The following is a 16,388-nucleotide window of genomic DNA, read 5'->3' as shown; positions in this document are numbered from 1 at the left end:
TTCCCTGCATCTTTCTTAATGAAGGGGATTATTAACCAGAGCAGTGGTTGCTGAGGTGGGCTGAATGCTTTGCATTTTGAAGTGAGCAGTGCTGAATCAATTCTGGCTCAAGGGCAAAAGTCCTTCTGGGCTCTGAATTCCTCTTTCAACTGCTTTTACGTTCTTTATTTTACGCCTGTCTTGGTTTGAAAGACAGGTGTCTGCTAAGGAAGGCAGAAGCCTCCCTTGGAATGGCAGATGCAACCCTCTTCCCTCCGAGTTATTATAATTTTGAAATCACGGGGCTTTTAGGCAAAGATGTGGAAAATAGGAATAACAGTTCTTTACTATTATATATCTCTATGTGTATAACAAGGCAAACAAACAGCAGTAACAATGGCAGTAACAGCAAACAATCCCAAACCCAGTCCCAGCCTTCTCGGCTGTCGGGCCCTTTCCCCTCGGGTGCAGTTCCGCTCGCAGCCGGCAGGGGCGCTGGCGGCTCCCGGTGAGCAGGGCAGGTGCGATGGTTCCCCCGCGGCTGCAGGGGGCGCTCCGGAGCGAGCTCGGGGAGCAGCGGCACCGGTGCCCTGGGATCCTGGGAAGGGATGGGACAAAGGCTTCACAAACCCCTGGGCAGCCGATCCCGGTGTCCGGCCGGACCCTCGGGAACAGCAGGCTGGAACGGCAGGGACGAGCACAAATCCCGGGTGGCAGATGCGATGTATCCAAATGGGGAACCCCCTGGAGGTCTGGGCAGGCAGGGTGAGCAGGGCTACAATATAGCGAAAGCTCGAAGCAACGGCGGGGCAGGGCGGCCACAGCCCGGCTCCCAGCGGGGTGGGAAAGGCGGGCTTTGGGATCCTGGGGCTTCTCCAGCAGAAGGAAAAGCAGCCGAAGAAAACAGCCTTCTTCTCTGTCCAAACACCACCGGAGACCAACTGCCCACACACCAGGTGAAACAAAAAAAGTAGCCAGCTCTTTTGTTTTTCTTAAGTACCCAGCCATTTGTCCCCCTAGCAACATGTATGGGGGAAAATTCCTTTAACAGAAAAACAAAACCAAAAACCCCAGAAGAGCTCCTAAAACCCCAACAAACACCTGACAAGGATGTGTGAGCCAGTTCCCCAGAACAACTGAAAATTAGAACTCCGATGCTGTAAGAAATGTGAACCCACCTGAGGCAGGTGAGGTTTATACTGGATATATGGAAGGATAAAATTATTTTATAAATATATATATATATATATAAATGATGTATAATATTATGTGGGTCCCTTCCAACTCAGAATATTCTGTGATTCTGTGATATAAGAACAAGATGATCTTTAAAGGTCCTTTTCAACCCAAACCATTCCATGATTCCCTGGTTCTATCTGTGAAGCTGACGGGAACGTGGTGGGAATAACATCTAAATTTTCATGTGTTTGTGGAATTAGGAGAGGGCAACCTTAGAAAGTCTTTTTCTGCAGAATTTTTTGATGGATTGTTCCTAATCCTTAGGCAAGGAAAACAATAGATGAAGTCAAAACAAAGAGATAACAAACATTGTTTTCTTCTTCAAATAATAGTGAATTTACTGTACTTGTGTCTGGAAATCTGAGGCATTGAAGCGTGGTATCATTAATCATAGTTTATGGTGATTATTAGTAGGCTTTTAATCTTTGTTTTCGTGTATAATTAGGTACAAGAGGTCAAAGCTGACTCTCTTCTGAGCAACAATATTTTCAGTGAATGACTGTTTTTCTCTGCCTGCAATTTCCTTGTGCATATTTATAAGAGCGCACTTGTCTGTATTTTGAGAGAGCAGTGTCCCATGAGCTTATCTGCTTATAAAAGCAAATTGCAACACTATTATTTTTATTATCACTAATTATTTTTATTACTATTGCAACAGCACCTGGTGGATCAGAGTGGGTTTGGATTCAGAGTGCAGGCAAATGCCTAAATTGAGGCAAGGCACTAGTGAACAACAGATAAACAAAGAGAAAGGAGAAGGCACATGAAGAAAAACAACAGCAAATCTGTGTGGTTCCATAGCTGAGCCGATGGGGTAGCTGATCTGAATCCCTGCATTTCTTAATTATAGTTTTTCCCCATGATCAGTTGTTGTCCAGCTTTTGGTAACATCACAGCAAAGTTAATCCCTGAGGAAAATCGGCAATGAGGGCCTGATTCCAATGCCCAAACAGAAATGCCTTTGCCACGTCAGATGCTTTTGGGCATTATTCCTGTTTTCCAGCAGTTAGAAAATGTGAAGCTCATTTCTGCCCCCTGTCATGTCCTCCAGTCTTCTCCACACATCCCTGCTCCGTGCATTTTACTTGGGATTGAAGGCTATCAAGATCTCCAGGCAGGCTTGTCTCACCAGCACAGCCATGTCAGGAGGGATAAAGGCTGAGCTAAATCCACTTAAATTTAGATGTTTCCATGGGCATGTGGGGGCTGAGCTCCCACGGGTATTAGAAGAACTCTGGTGAACACACTTGACTCATCCCAAGTTAGACATCAGATCAACCAGTGTTTGGTCAGCTTTTGGTTGCCTAAACATGGAAGCTCAGTTCCAGCTGCACTGATAAATATTGATAAAAATTCCATTCCCTTCCCATGTTCCTAGAATCTTGGAATGGTCTGAGTTGGAAGGAACCTTAAAAACCATCACATCCCACCCCCTGCCATGGGCAGGGACGCCTCCTACTATCCCAGGGTGCTCCAAGCCCCATCCAACCCACGCTTGGACACTTCCAGGGATCCAGAGGCAGCCACAGCTTCTCTGGGAAACCTAGGCCAGGGCCTCATGGGGAACAATTCCTTCCCCATATCCCATCGAACCCTGCCCTCTGGCAGTGGGAAGCCATTCCCTGTGTCCTGTCCCTCCATCCCTTGTTCCAAGTCCCTCTCCAGCTCTGCTGGAGCTCATTTAGGCTCTGGAAGGGGCTCTGAGGTCTCTCTGGACCCTTCTCTTCTCCAGGTGAACACCCCCAGCTCTCGCAGCCTGGCTTCAGAGCAGAGGGGCTCCAGCCTTTGGAGCATCTCCATGACCTCCTCTGGAATTGCTCCGGCAGCTTGAAGTTCATCCAGATCCCAGACAGATTTTTAAGAAAAGGCACCTCTGAAAAAGCCTAATGGCTGTTTATGGCAGAAAATGTCTAAAATCCTGCCTAAAACCAATCATTTAACTTTTGATTAAAGTGAAGTCAAGTTTGATTAAAGTAAAAGTCCCCTACAATAAGTTTAGTGCCATTAGGGATGATTTATGTGCACAATTCACTGTTCTATTCATCTGTTCTGTGCACCACTGGTAAATATGAATTTTCAATTAATAATTAGAAATGGATTAACATTTTTTCCTGCCAGTGATACTTGAGTTAATACTTGAGTATTATGACACTCATCCAAAACAAACCCGTGAGGGGTTTTTTTCTGGGCTCAGGCTGATGATGCACTTCCTTCAAAGGTCCAAGAGCATTCAAAAATGCTTTTATACAATATTGTATCTGAAGGAATTAATAAATAATAAATATACAGGGAACTCGTCTTCCAAACCAAGTCTTCCTTGAGACTTTCTAGTTTTTAAAAATATATATAAAATATTTGAAGTGTTAGAGGAGCGGTATTGCATCTGGTATGTGAATCACAGAATGGTTTGGCTTGGAAAGGACCTCAAAGATCATCTAGTGCCAAAAGAAGACCAAAACCAGTTTCCTCCTAGACACTAAAAACTGTGTATATTGAAAACTTTCTAAACCTTGTTGACAGCGTAAAACTTTTCTTTATCATATACAATCTCATTAATGCTTTTTAACCTCCTGAAGAAACTCTTTTCTATTTAATTTATCCTTCCTGCACCACAGCACCTTGAAAATCATCCAGAACTCTCAATGCACAGCACTGTAACGAAATTCTTTCCTATTAACATTTTCCTCCTTTAATCATGTGCCATAAAGAGTTTTACTTTCCCCTGGCAACTTTTAAGCTGTAGAGATGTAATCATTAGAGTGAGTGATGACATCAAGCCGGGGTGACATGGTGCAATTGATTTGTACTAAATAATGATATGATGAGCTGGAAGAAGGAGTTTTATTAGTCTTAACTCAGCAAGGATTGATTGGGGAGAAGAAAATGACCAATCCGTGTCTCAGGTTGCTGGAGGTATAAGAAAGTAAGTGACAGCTGCAGAAAAGTCTATAAATCACAGGAAAAATTATGGGAAAAATAAGAGCTATGAACTGCCCTTTAAAATTTCACTGGATGGCACAGAAGAGTCGAAGAGACCTCGGCCATTTATCTCCATTATGCCTGGGATCCTCCGAGAACAGCAAAGTTGACGGATGATGCCATTACATTTTTTTTATTATTTTTAAATGGAGGGAAGATAAGGAGTGGTGTATAAGTGTTACTTTCAAGTCATTAGAGGGTTGAGTCTTTGAAAGAATTCCTTGATTTAGCCAATAAAATAAAGTGTCTTTTGCTTTTGCTTTCTGCAGGTAATATATTAAACAGTGGCTTTTTGGAAACAAATCTGCTTGTTTGCAGTTTCTGAAGAAAAAAATAGTACTGGGAAATCTGGTTTTTTTATTAATCAGAGAACCACAGAATGGTTTGGGTTGAAAAGGAACTTAAAGATCATCTCATTCTATCCCCTGCCCATGGGCAGGAACACCTTCCACTATCCCAGGTTGCTCCAAGTCTTGTCCATCCTGTCCTTGGACACTTCCAGGCATGGGGATTCCATATTCCAGTCCATATTCCCAGTCATTCAAGCCAAAGGAGAGCCAGCATTTATTGCTTTGATGCCAGAGAATATGGGGAAGACCAAAATGAAGTCATTCCTACCCAGGTCCATCAGAAGATACCGGAGTGTTGGTAAGAAAGGGATTTTTAGAGCCATTTCTTTGCCTGTTATCTACACTCAGGCAAACAGCAGTCCCAGTGGCAGTGTGTTAATATCCCATGGCAATCTCAGCCTGGGAATTGTTCCTTTGACAGGATCTGGGATACCATCACAGCTCCCTGTTCTCTCCAGCCGCCATCCTCTCACCACAGATTTCCATTTCACATAAAGCAGAGCTCAGCTCTTGAGGGCTTTTTGTGGTTAATTGGTGCTCTGGGCTCTGCTGGCACAGTGAGGACATTTCATGTTCTCCAGAGTGGTCAGGGCTGAGCTCTGCTGAGGTGCTTTGGTCAGCCAGAGGGAAATTCCTGCATATGATCCATGCCCAACATCTGAACATGTTTGGAGCTCCAAATGCCCTCATCTTCCCTGGTTCTCCAGAGACAAGAGCTTACAACAACAGCCCAGTGCTCACACAGGGTTTGGGCTGTTGGATTTTGGACTTTTTTACATTTTGGCGCCACACAACCGTATCCAAACCCCACTTTTGTCTTTTGCCAGAGAGGTGCAAATTATCTGCTTTCCTCTCAGTTCTAAAATCAGCCTCTCTATCAAAGCATCTCTTTGACAAGAGATTTTCTGACTGTTTCCAGCAGATCAGCCGATTTTCTTTGTCTCAGGCATCACCAGTAAGTGCCAGGCTGTTACCTCCGGGGTCTGTTTGTTCCTGTTCCTGCTGGATGTGTTCCTGATCACCTGGTCAAGGACACAGGATTTGCCCTTTCCAGTCTCTGTCTTGCCCCACTGATACTACTAAAGTAGAGCTGGATGGGAAAAATTTCTTCATGAAAAATGTTGTCCAGCCCTGGCACAGCTGCCCAGGGCAGGGCTGGAGTCCCCATCCCTGGAGGGGTTTAAAAGCCGTGTGGATGTGGCATTTGGGGACATGGGTCAGTGGTGGCCTTGGCAGTACTGGGGGATGGTTGGACTGGATGATCTCAGAGGGCTTTTCCACCCTCAGTGATTCTGTGATTCCTCAGGGTTAATACATTTTCTCACCAACTTTAATAAAGAACCTGTTGATCATCTCAATCTTGAATGAAAAGGAGGTTCAGTTCCTACTGACAGATTTCCCTATTATCCTTGAGGAAAAGATTGAGCTCCTGGAGCTGCCCTAAAAACTATCTCTAAATGGGCACGTTTTGCACAGAGGATGACTTTGAGACATCTCACAGAACAGTTGTAGATACAACCAGCATTTCCCAGTAAAATCCAGATGCTCTGAAGATGTTCAGCTGATGTTCTTAGGAGTTATTCCTTCTTCCAGTTAAGAGTTTAAGCACAGATACATTGTGGAATTTTTAAAGAGCCCAGCAGAGGTTGTTTTTTATTCAGTAAATATTTCTTTCTTTTGAAGACAGGACTGTTAAGCTCAATCATCCCACCACAGTTGTTTAGTAAATTGAATTTCTTGTCTTGTTTGCTACTTGTTGAGCTGTGAATCTCAGCAAGTCAGACTTGCCAGAGGGTTTAAAAAATCACTGATGGACCCTTGAGATGTTTGTCCATGTGAGGTTCATTGAAAATAACAACAGCAACAGTGGCACTGGGCCATGTTTGTATATATGGAATTTATTCTGTTATCTCATACTCTTAGGGGCTTAGGTAATGTATTAGCTCCATATTGCAGGGGATTTAGGTACAAAATAATTTAAACAACAAGTGAAAAGAAAGGAAAATTTGGGTTTGATCACTGGTCACATTAAAACTACACTTTGGGGAAATACTTACAGTATCTGTTCAGTCCTTTTCATTGCTGGTGGGTGGTTTAACAGCCCAAGCCAACATTTGGGTTGGAGGAGTATTATTTTTCTTCTTTTTTCTATATCCTGAGTTCTTTCACTCAGAGTTTGAATTGAGACGCAGGAGATCAAGAATTCTTGTTTGGACTTAGTTATTTATTATGTCTTATCAGTAATACAGCTGCACCGTGAGTGCCTTTTTGTTGGCAGGGTGGAAAATGGCTGTAAGTTTTAATTTTCAAAGCTTTTTAAACTCTAACCAATTATGAGATATGTTTTTACTTACAACCCAGTTACTAGCCTTTCATGTTCTGCAGTGCAGAACTTTTGACCCAATGACAGAACATTCACATTTGTGAAGGAAAAGGAAGAAGACATAAATCCACACCCCAAATCCTCCATATTGTAACCTATTATTACCTATATCTCCTAAACCTAATTTTCTACATTTCTACATATTTCACCCAGTGATATAACTTTTAATTACACAGCAACAACCTCAGTGTTACCACACAATTTAGGAAGCTTTTCCCAGGGTTTTGGATCGAATACAGTGTGTTTCTGAGGATCACTGCCTCCCAGCACTGACAGGCTGAAATTCTCAGAACCCAGGGTTCCAACAGAGGAGGGGCTGCTGTTATCACATATCTGACTCCTTAATTTCACCCTTTAGTCATTGGCATGGTAAAACTCTTGGAATTATGCTGTCCTGGGCTGATCCCCCAGTGTGGGCAGCAGGGGAGGGGGGGATTCTGCCCCTCTGCCCTGCTCAGGTGAGATCCCACCTGTGGAGCTGCTCCAGCCCTGGGGCCAACAGCAGAAGGACGTGGAGCTTCTGGAGAGAGTCCAGAGGAGGCCATGGAGATGCTCCAAGGGCTGGAGCCCCTCTGCTCTGGAGCCAGGCTGGGAGAGCTGGGGGTGTTCACCTGGAGAAGAGAAGGCTCCAGGGAGAGCTCAGAGCCTCTTCCAGTGCCTAAAGGGGCTCCAGGAGAGCTGGAGAGGGACTTGGGCCAAGGGATGGAGGGACAGGACACAGGGAATGGCTTCCCACTGCCAGAGGGCAGGGATGGATGGGATATTGGGAAGGAATTGTTGGCTGTGAGGATGGTGAGGCCCTGGCCCAGGGTGCCCAGAGAAGCTGTGGCTGTCCCTGGATCCCTGGAAGCGTTCCAGGACAGGCTGGACGGGGCTTGGAGCAACGTGGGCTAGTGAAAGGTGTCCCTGCCCATGGCAGGGGGTGGGACTGGAGAGTCTTTAAATTCCCATCCCACCCAAACTGTTTTATGATTCTATGAAAATGTAAATCCTCAGTTTGAAGCCCTCAGGAATGGAATGTGGCTTTAGGTGCATTGTTCAAGGGAGAAATGCTCTTTGCTGCTTGAATGTTGTCTTATTTCCCACCCAGATTTTGGATACTTTGGCTTTCAATCGCCCTTCCAAGTTAAACAACTTTGGCAAGACTGAAGAGCCTCATTTCTTTTTTTTTTTCCTCTAGAAATGTATTTTAATTTAGAGTCAGTTGTCCTCTTAACCTTCTCTTCAACAAATTAATTAAGCTGACTGGCTCCCTGATACTGTGTCATGGTGGCACATGCAGATATTAAATAATCTGATTTTCTCACTCAGAGCACTGTGCACGTGAGCTCATACCGAACTTACATTCCTAAATTCATGCTGGAAACCAGCACCCTCTGTAGTGATCCTCCATTCAGAGAGATTTTTGTAATCTCCTCCCTAGTTGGTTGTTAAATAGTTTGTTAAGCAATAACTAGATTTGTAAAATGTTAATGCTTAAATTCAAACATCCATCAGCATTAACATATCTTGGCAAAACCAAAGCTTTCCTGGCCTGTCCTCATTTTATGCCAAACTGGTTTTACCAGAGCTCCTTTCCACCCTGGAAGAGCTTCCAAAGGGATGAGCAAAATATCCTCTGGTGGCACTCGACACTATTAAGTACTGATCAAGAACATTTTTGTTGTTTTTGTTGTAACAATACATTTTAACAGCTAAAAAATAACCCAAATTATCAGAAAACTCCATAAAATGTTTTGGAATCAGATTCTTTCATTAACTGTTGGTCATTGAATGGAGTTTTCATCCTAATACATATTTTAAGATGCTTCTGTGTATTGTTGTTCATAAATATTTCAGGCAGTTTTTGTTTGTTTATTGTGCTATCCTTTAAATCATTTTTTTGTTGCCTTGGTGAGTCCAAGAGGGATAAATCCATGATTTAATGAGGAGTAGTGAGTTGATGGCATCTTTTCCCCCCAGTACCACAGGCTCTTTTTCCACCCTCTGACCTTGGCCAGGGGGTATCAGGACATCCATTTCCTTTTCCATTTCATCTCCACAATCCTGAGAGTTGATGGGAATCCTCAGAGTGTCTTCTTCAGCCTGATGGCAGCCACGAGACAAATCCTGATGATTTCCAATTTGTCTTGGATTGCAGCTGTTTGGGAGGACTCTGTTTAAGAAACTCCAGCTTTTTCACTCCCCCAAGTTCATCCGTACCACCAGACAAACTCAAAATTAACACATTTTATTCCAGCAAAGCAAAAAGTTGTGTTCCTGAATGCAAAATTGGGAACAAGGTGGGAAAAGCGGGGACAACAAAGCTGCCAATGCAGCTGCAGAAGTGCGTGTCCAGATAATTCTTGATGCTGAAGCTGCTCCGAGGCTGTTGTTTGACTTTATGAAATGATCCACAGCAAAGCTGGGAATGGGAATGGGAATGAGAGGCAGCAGTGGCTTCCCAGGATTGCAGTGCCAGACCAGAGCTGGGCTGGTCACCTGAGGGGACAGTTGTCATCTCTCTGCTTTGGCCCAGTGTTTTGTAGTTTCGTAGGTAGAATCCATCTCATATATTTCAAATGTGTACATGAACAACTTCATGCAAGTCTTTTGAAGGGGTTACATGTATCAGCAGAAATATCACAAAATCCTGGTGCCGAAATTGCCCATGCACCCTGGCCTTGAATACCTCCAGGGGTGGGGAGTCCACAACCTCTCTGGGCAGCCTGTTACAAAAACAATTTTTTTCCAAAGGTATTTGGAAAAATTATAAGTACTTGGTGAAATCAACATTTTTTTGTAACCATTTGCATGGTTCAAAATCAGTTTTTTTAAGAGTGCCTTGATTACAGAGACTGCAGCTTAATTATTTAAGATTTGACATCCGTATTTGACTACTGTGTGATGGAACAAAACTGTAAAATGCTCATATTTCATTTTCATGACATTTAAGTGGAGATACCAGCATTGAATCCCTTCAGGACTCTTTAACCAAAGAAAATACCTGGATTTCCTAAAAATACCTGCTGAGTGTGCATGGAAGAGCCTGTGCTAATCCAACTGTGTGGAACATCCTGAATTTCGTGGGAGGTGTCCCATGGCAGGGGGTTGGAATGAGATGAGCTTTAAGGTCTCTCCCAACCCAGCCCATCCTGGGATTGTGTGAAATGTGGGTGTACTGAACTTCTGCCAGCACCCAGGGAGGGAGGGAGGCTGATCCCACTGTGTTCTCTCCCCCCAGGGATGCGGCAGGGGAACGATGTCGGCACTCAGTATCGCTCGGCCATCTACACCTTCTCCGAGGAGCAGATGGAAGCTGCCCTGAGATCCAAGGAAGAATATCAAAAGGTAACACTGGGCAGGGGGTGGAATGGCTTCACCTGTGAGCACGAGGTGAAAGATGTCACCAGTTAACACAAGATCACTCCTTGTGCTGGGCACTCCCCATGCTGCTGTTGCAGCTCCTCAGTCCAATGCCCAACTTGCTCATAGTTGCTTTAAATTCCAGCTTTTAGGAATTTGCTTTTTGTGTGAGTCATTTTATAACCATGCAGAAAGAAAAACAGTTCCCTTTGTAGAGATATTTTGAGTCTCTTCTACAGATTTTTTATTTAATGTGGGTTTACCAGAACAGAAGTCTGTGATCTTAAAGCTATTCAAGCTTCTCTGGACCCCAAACCCTGAAGGGTGTCCTCAAAATCCCAGATCCAAGAGTTCCTGTACATTCCTGATCAATAATTGAGCTTGATAACTCAGGATCACCCACCTGCTGCTTATGAGGTGCTTCTATCAAGCCATTCCACAAATGTCTTGGATGAGATGTGACAGCCTGTGACTTACTGAGAGTATTTGTTGTGACACAAGGGTTTGTGTGAGAGAAGCTCAACCAATTCCCTTTCCATACACAGAATTTTTCCCTATTTTCCAGAGAAGATGGATTCTGTCCCTTCATTGCCATGTTATTATTTAACTAAAGGCAGAGGGATTAGTATCCTGCAGTGTTGTTGCACTGTGGTTGCTGCCCAGTGCACCTGTCAATGCAAAATCCAGATTCTGCAGCAGAAAAATAGAAATTATTATCATTTATATGAAAAACCCCACTCACCTGGGACATCAGGGCAGTAAACTTAAGTACTGCTAAAATAATGTCAGTGTTCATATGTTTAATTATTTAATGATACAATGACCTCAGTGGTGTTATGTTAAAGAACCAGGAGTTTTGGTGTATATTTGGTGCTAAAAGTAAAAAACTCTTTTTACATCAGCCAAAAGGTCCTGAAAGGCAGCAGTTTGGTTTTCACCAATGTGGGTATGACTGGGTTGAGCTCTGGGTGAGCTCCTAGGACTGGTGGCTGTGTGCAGTTGGAATTATTTTGAGTGCAAAGAGGTGCTCAGAACTGCAGGTAAGTGATTTCCAGATCTGATACCTGTGCGTGTAAATGAAGTTCTCAGTGACTTAAATTTTTTCTGATGGGGATAAGTCAGTCTTGCAGGTGTTTATCTGGTGGTTTTGGAAGATATTTATCATTCAAAACTTCTTTTTACTCATTATTTACCTTAGATCCACTGCTTTTCCAAATTCCTTTTATTCCTTTCTTTTAGCATCTGCTGACCAACATCACCCTGCAAATCTTACAGCTTTAATTTGCTTTCCCAACTCTATTATCCTCTGCCGTTATTTGTCATTAAATAAATACTGACATGAAAGCAAAATTGCCATGTGTGAGATTGCAATATGATATTACAGAAATTTCCATCATCAAATAGATTTCCTTAATGGCACCATTTAAAATTTACCTACTTTGAAAAGTGTGTGTAATTAGTACATTTGTATAATTAGGCACAACTGTAAGTGAGCACATGTAGAGTTTGTTTTTGCACTGAAGTGGGGAAGGAAGGGACGGTGTTGCCAGCTAAGGAAACCCAGCAAATATGCACTGAAATTCCTTAGGGATGTGTGTTTCCCATGTATTATTAACAACAATATCTCCAATATTATCTACTGGGGTATTGCAGGAGCAGTGGAATGGTTGTGTGGGAAACACACTGAGCAAACAATTTGTTCAGGAATCCCTTTTCATATTAAATGCTGTGCATTCCATTATTTTAATGTAAATGTAATACAGCCACTTTCCTTATTATGGCAGCAATTTAAAATAAATATCAAGCTTTTCTGGCAGTGACACATGCCAGATAATCATGGATAAAAATGTGGGAATGGCACAATTTTTCCGTGATAAGTAGTGGCGCCTGCAGCAAGGGAGGAAGGACTAACAAATATTACAATAACTGCAGTGTGCATGGGTGACTCCAGAGTTGTTTGGCACTGCAAAAGAAGGAAAACCCCCCAAAATGTCATTTATTTTTTGTTCACTGAATAATTGTGCATGTGCTCTTAGATGTGTTTTGAGCTGAGGGCCTGGAAGAGCCTTAAAAATGGCCTTCAACCAGAAAATGATGGGTTTGCTAGATGAGGTTTGGGTTTTTTCCCAACTGGCTCCTGGTGTCCAGGGAAGGGAACAGAGCTGGGGAAGGGGCTGGAGCCCCACGAGTGGCTGAGGGAGCTGGGAAAGGGGCTCAGCCTGGAGAAAAGGAGGCTCAGGGGGGACCTTGTGGCTCTGCACAACTCCCTGACAGGAGGGGGCAGCCAGGGGGGTCGGGCTCTGCTCCCAGGGAACAGGGACAGGATGAGAGGAAACGGCCTCAGGCTGTGCCAGGGGAGGGTCAGGGTGGATATTGGGAAAAATTCCTTCATGAAAAGGGTGATCAGGCATTGGAATGGGTTTCCCAGGGCAGTGCTGGATTCCCCATCCCGGGAGGGATTTCAAAGCCGTGTGGATGTGGCACTGGGGAACATGGATCAGTGATGGCCTTGGCAGTGCTGGGGGATGGTTGGACTGGATGATCTCAGAGAGCTTTTCCAACCTCGGTGATGCTGGGCTTCCATTTTAAGTGACAATAATCAGATTTATTACCAGGCTGTGAGTGAGACCCTCGATGTGCCCCGAGCGCAGGTATCCTGCAAGGTCACATCTATTGCAACTTGAGGAACTTGTTGCTGATTCCTGCAGCTGCTTTGAGAGCTGAGAAGGGGCAGTAGAGCACTAAGTTCACATCGAGCTGTGGGGCTGGAGCTGCTGAGGGAGCTGAGTGCAGGAGCCAGAGTCAGCTACTGGTGACAGACTGTAACACAATAGAGCTGCTGCTAAAGGGTGACACAATGGAAGTGTAATCAGAGAAACATCAAATGAGGGCCAGGCCTTGGTGAAATCACTGTGAATGAGCTGTTCCAGCAGTTTTGACTGAAGCTGAGGTTTTTTAATACAGGTGAACCTGAGGTTACTCAATTTTCAAGACAGTTGCTCGTCTGGGTTTGGTTTTCAAATGAATTATCAAGGCAATTGTAATCCAAAGAGTGAAATCAAGGGGGGAAGAAGTTTATATTTATTTTTTTTCAGAATCAGTTGTTTTTTTCAAGCGCTAGCACTAGCTTTTAAGGCTCCAAGAATACACTGAGTGCCTCCCCTCCATGGAATCACAGAACAGTTTGAGTTGGAAGGTGCCCTAAAGATCATCCCATTCCACCCCCTGCCATGGACAGAGACACCTTCCACTGTCCCAGGCTACTCCAAGCCCTGTCCAACCTGGCCTTGGACACTTCCAGGGATCCAGGGGCAGCCACAGCTTCTCTGGGCACCCTGGGCCAGGGCCTCCTCACCCTCACAGCCAGGAATTCCTTCCCAATATCCCATCCATCCCTGCCCTCTGGCAGTGGGAAGCCATTCCCTGTGTCCTGTCCCTCCATCCCTTGTCCCAGGTTCCTCTCCAGCTCTCCTGGAGCCCCTTTAGGCTCTGGAAGAGGCTCTGAGGTCTCCCTGGATCCTTCTCTTCTCCAGGTGAACACCCCCAGCTCTCCCAGCCTGGCTCCAGAGCAGAGATTTTGGATGGACGCGTTCCATGGAATAAGGGAGGCAATGAATTAGCACTGGCCAGCAGAAGGTGCAGCAATCCCTGCAGTTCAGCACTTTAGCAGACACTGGGAAGAACCCTCAGGTGCAAAAATAAGAACTGAATACAAAGCTCTTAGGGAAAAGAGATGGAAAAGCTGGAGTTTCCAGAAGCATTCCAAAAGCAATGAGCTTTGGAAGTGGAGGTGAAGTGGTCTGGATTGTATTTGTCAAAGCTGGAGGAAGGGCTGTTTACAGACCTCTGGAATCGGCAGTTCTGAGTGGTTAATTCCATGAAGGAATGCCTGGAGGCGGGAATTCACAACCTTCATCTGTGTTTTTATCTGACGTGCTGTGTGAATTCGGAGCAGGCTTTGCCTGGGAGATGGTTTTTCATGTGATTTTTGTCTGGGAGAAGTTAAATAGCTCTTTTAAAATGAGATTGTTTTTATTAAAGCAATACAATAGTCAATAAAAAAATAACACCTGCTTACTCCTCTTCAAATTATGTCTAATTCAGAGCTTTATGTGTCAAATTATCTCTGCTTCACTCTGCTGTGAATGGCAACAACTTGATTCCTGATTGATGGTGGTGGCTCTTGTGGAGACAAGCATAGCTGATCTGATAAGCTGAGCCATTCTCTGGTTTGTAATCACTTCTCTGTGCTGCAGAGATACCCTTTGTGTGTTCATCCCTCTCGGAGAAAGCTGCATTTGGCTACGGATGAGGAGGTTTTGTGTGAGCAGTTGTGAACTCTTCTCATCTTACTGTAAATGCAGAAAATTTGACTTTGTCACTCCGAGAAAATTTGGGCACCTCACAGCAGGAAAATCTCTCAAAACTAATCCTAATCCATTTCTTGATGACAGTGGCAGCAAGATAAAAGCATTAATGGCATGAACTTAGGATGAACTTGTGGATGTGTCTACCCGGACTTCAGCAAAGCCTTTGACACCATCTCCCGTGGCTTATTCCTGGAAAATCCAGCAGCCCATGGCCTGGGCAGGTTCCCTCTGTGCTGGGTTTAGAACTGGTGATGGCTGGGCACAGGGAGTGCTGGGGAATGATTCTGCACTTGGGTGACAACAGCCCCTGCAGCTCCAGGCTGGGGCAGAGGGGCTGGAAAAGGCCCTGGGGGTGCTGGTGACAGCGGCTGGACATGAGCCAGGTGTGCCCAGGTGGGCAAGGGGCCAGTGGCAGCTGGGCTGTGCCAGCTCTGGGGTCACCAAGCAGGACAAGGGCAGTGCCCATCCCCTGTGCTGGCACTGCTGGGGCACCTCCAGTGCTGGGGGCAGCTCTGGGACCCTCCTGACAAGAGAGACCTTGAGAGGCTGGAGCATGTCCAGGCAAGGGAACAGAGCTGGGGAAGGGGCTGGAGCAGCAGGAGCGGCTGAGGGAGCTGGGAAAGGGGCTCAGCCTGGAGCAAAGGAGGCTCAGGGGGGACCTTGTGGCTCTGCACAACTCCCTGACAGGAGGGGGCAGCCAGGGGGGGCTTTGGGCTCTGCTCCCAGGGAACAGGGACAGGATGAGAGGAAACGGCCTCAAGTTGTGCCAGGGGAGGTTTAGTTTCGACATCAGGAGGAATTTCTGCATGGAAAAGGTGATTAGATGTTGGAAGGGGCTTCCCAGGGAGGTGGTGGATTCCTTAAAGCCCATTTTATTCCACCCCCTGCCATGGTCAGGGACACCTTCCACTATCCCAGGCTGCTCCAAGCCCCGTCCAACCTGGCCTTGGACACTTCCAGGGATGGGCATTCCCTGAGGCAGAGAAGTGTCACCATCCTGTGTTGAGTGCATCCTGCTACTATCCCTGTTCCCCAGGAATGCAGCACATGGTGCTTATTTTTATTAATGCTGAGAAAGGCAAGATTATTTTTTTTTATAGCTTTCAGTTCTGCATTTATTGTCTTCACTTGACAAAGGCCAGGCATTTGTCCTGGCTCTTTGACTGTTGCAAATACAGCTGATCCTGCATTTGGAATTAGAACCAGGAACAGCAGGATGAAACCATACTTTGTATTTTGCAATCATTTTTTCATCTGGGAGGTCATGGAGGTCACCAAAAGAGCCGTTTGCTTTATTGCACTGGGAATGTGAAGTTTATATTGGACATTTAAACTAATGCTAGAAATTGCCCTGTAATAAACTAATGTAAATATCAAATGGATTTGACTCCAAGAGTGGCTTGTAAATAAAACATTTCCTGCTTTGTGTGGCTTGCCCTCTTCAGCTTGCCATTAATGTAAAAACACGCTGGATTTGTGTAGACATCCCATTTTCATGTCCTTAGGCAGATGAATTCTCAGTCTCCAGGGCAGATCTCTGTGTCGCTTCAGAAAATGAAGATTTAAAGGGCTGAGCTGTTGTTTGAGGGGTCCTACCCTGTGTGACCTGGCCTCCAGCTGGGCACAGCTCTCCCGTGGGTCCTGTGTCATCCCAGTGCCAAGGAAAAGTAGCAGAATGTGCACTGATGCCAACACAGAGGTAAAATCCCTTCCCATCAGCCTGGAAATGTTCTCTCACAGTGA

At 45.0% G+C, this 16,388-nt stretch overlaps 1 protein-coding gene across 1 annotated transcript in view; it reads left to right on the top strand.

The window, feature by feature from the left end:
* Positions 1-16,388, top strand: part of MSRA (methionine sulfoxide reductase A) — a 235,821-nt gene that overhangs the window by 142,749 nt on the left and 76,684 nt on the right. Inside the window, exon 5 of the mRNA XM_069011850.1 lies at positions 10,154-10,260. Within this exon, the coding sequence (XP_068867951.1) occupies positions 10,154-10,260 (107 nt within the window). The remainder of the gene's footprint in view (positions 1-10,153; positions 10,261-16,388) is intronic.

This window comes from Aphelocoma coerulescens, chromosome 3, assembly GCF_041296385.1.
Source record: "Aphelocoma coerulescens isolate FSJ_1873_10779 chromosome 3, UR_Acoe_1.0, whole genome shotgun sequence".
Lineage (NCBI taxonomy): Eukaryota > Metazoa > Chordata > Aves > Passeriformes > Corvidae > Aphelocoma > Aphelocoma coerulescens.
Note: the sequence above shows the minus strand (reverse complement) of the source record. Positions and strands in the feature narration are given on the sequence as shown.